Source organism: Procambarus clarkii, chromosome 47 (genome assembly GCF_040958095.1).
Source record: "Procambarus clarkii isolate CNS0578487 chromosome 47, FALCON_Pclarkii_2.0, whole genome shotgun sequence".
Taxonomy (NCBI): Eukaryota; Metazoa; Arthropoda; class Malacostraca; order Decapoda; family Cambaridae; genus Procambarus; species Procambarus clarkii.
In genome coordinates, this window is record NC_091196.1 from 11,124,788 (window position 1) to 11,129,287 (window position 4,500).

Here is a 4,500-nt window from a genome sequence, read left to right on the forward strand (position 1 = left end):
ATGATAGTGAAGTCCATGGCATGCTGGTTAAGACCATGGCAAGATAGTGAAGACTGTGGCACACTAGCGAAGACCGTGGCAAGCTAGTGAAGACCGTGGCATGCTGGTGAAGACAGTGGCATGCTAGTGAAAACCGTGGCATGAGAGTGAAGACTGTGGCACGCTAGCGAAGACTGTGGCATGATAGTGAAGACCGTGGCATGCTAGCGAAGACTGTGGCATGATAGTGAAGATCTTGGCATGGTCATAAAGGTTGTGGCATGTCAGTGAAGACCGTGTCATGATAGGGTAGACCGTGGCATGCTGGTGGAGACTAAAGCATGCTGAGGAAGTCCGTGGCATGGCAGTGAAGTCCGTGGCATGATAAAGAAGACCGGAGCATGCTTGGGAAGACCGTGGCATGTTAGTGATGACCGTGGTATGCTTGTGAAGACCGTGGCATGATAGGGTAGACCGGGGCATGCTGGTGAAGACCGTGGCATGCTCGTGAAGACCATGGCATGCTGGTGAAGACCATAGCATGCTGAGGAAGACCGTGGTATGCTGGTGATAACCGTGGAATGCTGGTGAAGACCCTGACATATCGGTGAAGACCGTGGCATGCTAATAAAGACCGTGGCATGATAGTAAAGACCGTGATATGCTGGACAAGATCGTGGCAGTGTAGTGAAAACTGTGGCATGCAGTTGAAGACCATGGCATGATAGTGAAAACCGTGGCATGATAGCGAGAACCGTGGCATGCTTGTGAAGACCGTGGCATGATAGTGAACACCGTTACATGCTTGTGAAAACCGTGGCATGCTGATAAAGACCGTGGCATAATATTGAATACCGTGACAAAGTTGTGAAGACTGTGGCATGACAGTGAAGACCGTGACATGATAGTGAAGATCATGGCATGATATTGAAGACTGTGGTATGCTGGTGAAGACCGTTGCATGATAGTGAAGACTGTGGCATGCAGGTGAAGACTGTGGCATGATAGTGACAACCGAGGCATGATACGGAAGACCAAGGCATGCTGGTGATGACCCTGGCATGCTGGTGAAGACCGTGGCATGCTGCAGAAGACCGTGGCATGCTGCTGAAGACCGTGGCATGATAGTGAAGACCGTGGCATGATAGTGAATAGCGTGGCATGATAGTGAAGACCGTGTCATGCAGGTGAAGATCGAGGCATGCTGGTACTCACCTAGTTGTACTCACCTAGTTGTGTTTGCGGGGGTTGAGCCCTGGCTCTTTGGTCCTGCCTCTCAACTGTCAATCAACTGGTGTGCAGGTTACTGAGCCTATTGGGCTCTATCATATCTACATTTGAAACTGTGTATGGAGTCAACCTCCACCACATCACTGCTAAATGCATTCCATTTGCTTGTGAACTCTACTCTGACGCTGAAAAAATTCATTCTAGCGTCTCTGTGACTCATCTGGGTACTAAGTTTCCACCTGTGTCCCTTGTTCGTGTCCCACCCGTGCTAAAGAGTTTGTCTTTGTCCACTCTGTCAATTCCCATGAGAATTTTGTAGGTGGTTATCATATCTCCCCTTACACACCAGCATGCCACAGTCATCACCAGCATGCAATGGTCTTCACTATCATGCCACGGTCTTCACTATCATACCACGGTGGCATGCTGTTAAAAACCGTGGCATGCAGGTGAAGACCATGGCATGTTGGGGAAGACCGCAGAATGCTGGTGAAGACCGTGGCATGCTGGTGAAGACCGAGGTATGCTGGTGAAGACCGTGACATGATAGTGAAGACCGTGGCATGCTGTGGAAGACTGTGGCATGCTGGTGTAGATCGTAGCATGCCGGTGAAGACCATAGCATGCTGGTGAAGCCCGTGGCATTCTGGTGAGGACCGTGGCATGCTGGTGAGGACCGTGGCATGATAGTGAAGCCTGTGGCATACTGGTGAAGACCGCGGTATGCTGGTGAAGACCGTGGCATGCTGGTGAACACCGTGGCATTCTGGTGAAGACCGTAGCATGCTGGTGAAGACCCCGGCATGCTGGTGAAGACCGTGGCATGCTGGTGAAGACCGTGGCATGCTGGGGAAGTCCGTGGCATGCTGGTGAAGACCGTGGCATGCTGGTGAAGACCGTGACATGCAGGGGAAGTCCGTGGCATGCTGGGGAGGACCGTGGCATGCTGGTGAAGACCGTGGCATGCTGGTGAAGACCGTGTCAAGCTGGTGAAGACCGTGGCATGCTGGTGATGACCGTGTCATGCTGGTGAAGACCGTGGCATGCTGGTGAAGACCCTGGCATGCTGGTGAACACCGTGGCATGCTGGTGAAGACCATGGCATGCTGGTGAAGACCGTGTCATTCTGGTGAAGACCCCGGCATGCTGGTGATGACCGTGGCATGCTGGTGAGGACCGTGGCATGCTGGTGAAGACCGTGGCATGCTGGTGAGGACCGTGTCATGTTGGTGAGGACCGTAGCATGCTGGTGAAGACCGTGGCATGCTGGTGAAGACCGTGGCATGCTGGTGAAGACCGTGGCATGCTGGTGAAGACCGTGGCATGCTGGTGAAGACCGTGGCATGCTGGTGAAGACCGTGGCATTCAGGTCACTCGCAGATTTTTTAACTAATATTATTTTACAGTGAGTGATTAAAGTCTGTTGTCCGTGAATGGTATATTGTTCACGTCTAGTTGCCTTGGTGCTTCATGTTGCCACGCTGCCTGGGTCGTGCAAAGTGGGCAGCCGGTATGTTGCCATGACCACGGCCCTCTCGTGTATAGGCAGCCAAAATGGCAGTCCCTCTCCCCCTCCCTTTGACATCCTTGCCTTAACCCTCTTCCCTTTCCCTTTTTCCCTCTACACCTCCCCTCCCCCTTGCCTCCATAATGACCCAAAATTATCTCACAAATTTCCTCCAGAGGAGCCTGGCCGACCGAGATGACTCGACAGCGCCGCCTTTATTGCTACTTAAGACGTCATAACTTGGCTCAACTTGTCATGATTGTTGTCTACGACCCAATATCTGGTCACATTGGCTGCTTCTGTCTCCCTACCCGGCCGCCCTACTTCGTGCTACGTCGCCTGTCCACTCCACTACCTCTGATTGTCTAGCTGTCTTTAGTGTTTGTACAGCTTAAGCTCTTGGGCCTTGCATCTGAATCTTCAGTTTAATGGTGCAAGGACTCTACATGTTTTGGTCCTAATATCTTTGTTTGATTTCGTGTACGGTGATTGTCTACGCCGCCTCACGCATAAGTTCAATCTATTTCTTTAAACATTCAATATTAATATTATAACAGCACAGAAAACGTTTCTGCATGTATATAATACTAACTTCAGAATTGTAAAGAACAATATGCACGACTCTTAACACTGTTGTGCAATGGAAAGCTCAACGCAATATCACTCACTGAAACATAATTGAATATTAAATTTAGAGAAATTACTCATTGGTTAACAGATCAAAGGATATAGGTCATTTTAAGTTTAGAGAACAGATAGAACAGAAGGTGGAGGTGCTATTTAAGTGATATGACATCTGAAATTGTCAGAGATCAAATCCCAGACTCAGAAGAATTAAACCATATTACTCTGAGGTCTGTATATCACTCGTAATTTGAGTAATATACAGATCGCCTTGGTCTAAATACATAAATAAGTAAATTTATGAGAATATAATCAAAACATCAAGATGCAGTAATAAATGTATGTGTGTGTAATGTGTTGGATATAATAATTAGGTAACTGAGAGGCAGAGGAATTCTGGATGGGATCCAAGATTGCTTCCTGACACAGTTTGCTATTATTATGGATTTCCTCCTTCCAATAAAGGAACATCGATTAACAATATGGAAATGGGCAATAAACTGGGTAAAAAGTGGTCATAGAGAAATAAGATTTAACAAAGAATGTAATGGTTGTAATGGAAAGAAAACTTTGTATGTTGTCCAGATTTCTGTAAAAATGATTTTGAGGGATATCTCGGGACAGGTTGGTTTGGCAGACCTGAGCTTAGGAGGTAGGTTTTGCTTGTGGCGTGACGGGCGTTGGTAAACACTTGTTGTAGTACTCTCCCACAACACATCTCATCCGGCAGTCAAGCGCCATCATCATCACCCACTTTCTATCATGAATAATAGCCTAAGTTTTTTTATATTCTAGCTGAGAGGAGGAAGGATGCCTATATTTTAAATTTTGTGAGTTTATCCCGATTCAAGATTGCAGCCTAGTAGACTGTGGCAGCGTCATCTCCTGAAACAAGATTTTGGTGCCCTAGAATGCATGCAGGTCTCCAGGTGCCCCGGAATAAGGATTGGCATGTAATTGGTTTCAAGTAGTATACATATGCCAATCAAGGAATGACCCGCGGTCACGTGACAAAGGAATGAGACCCATTAGGCATCTCAATGACCCGCAGGACAGCACTGTTGCCTGAGAACTCTTAGAGATTGGTCTTGTCAGCTCCATGATAGTGAATTTTTCATTGTAAACGTATTAGATGTAGAAGTAAGAAGACGCCAATGACA

General features: G+C 47.8%; 1 protein-coding gene across 1 annotated transcript; it reads right to left on the minus strand.

Annotated features, from left to right (window-relative positions):
* Positions 1-1,571: 1,571 nt before the first annotated feature.
* LOC138350786 (mucin-1-like) lies at positions 1,572-2,234 on the minus strand. Its single transcript, XM_069302221.1, has one exon. The coding sequence runs from the start codon at positions 2,232-2,234 to the stop codon at positions 1,572-1,574; it is 663 nt and encodes a 220-aa protein (XP_069158322.1).
* Positions 2,235-4,500: the final 2,266 nt, after the last annotated feature.

What these genes read in the sequence shown, in the direction of transcription:
- LOC138350786 (XM_069302221.1), bottom strand. Translation starts at nt 2,234, where the DNA reads ATGACACGGTCATCACCAGCATGCCACGGTCTTCACCAGCTTGACACG.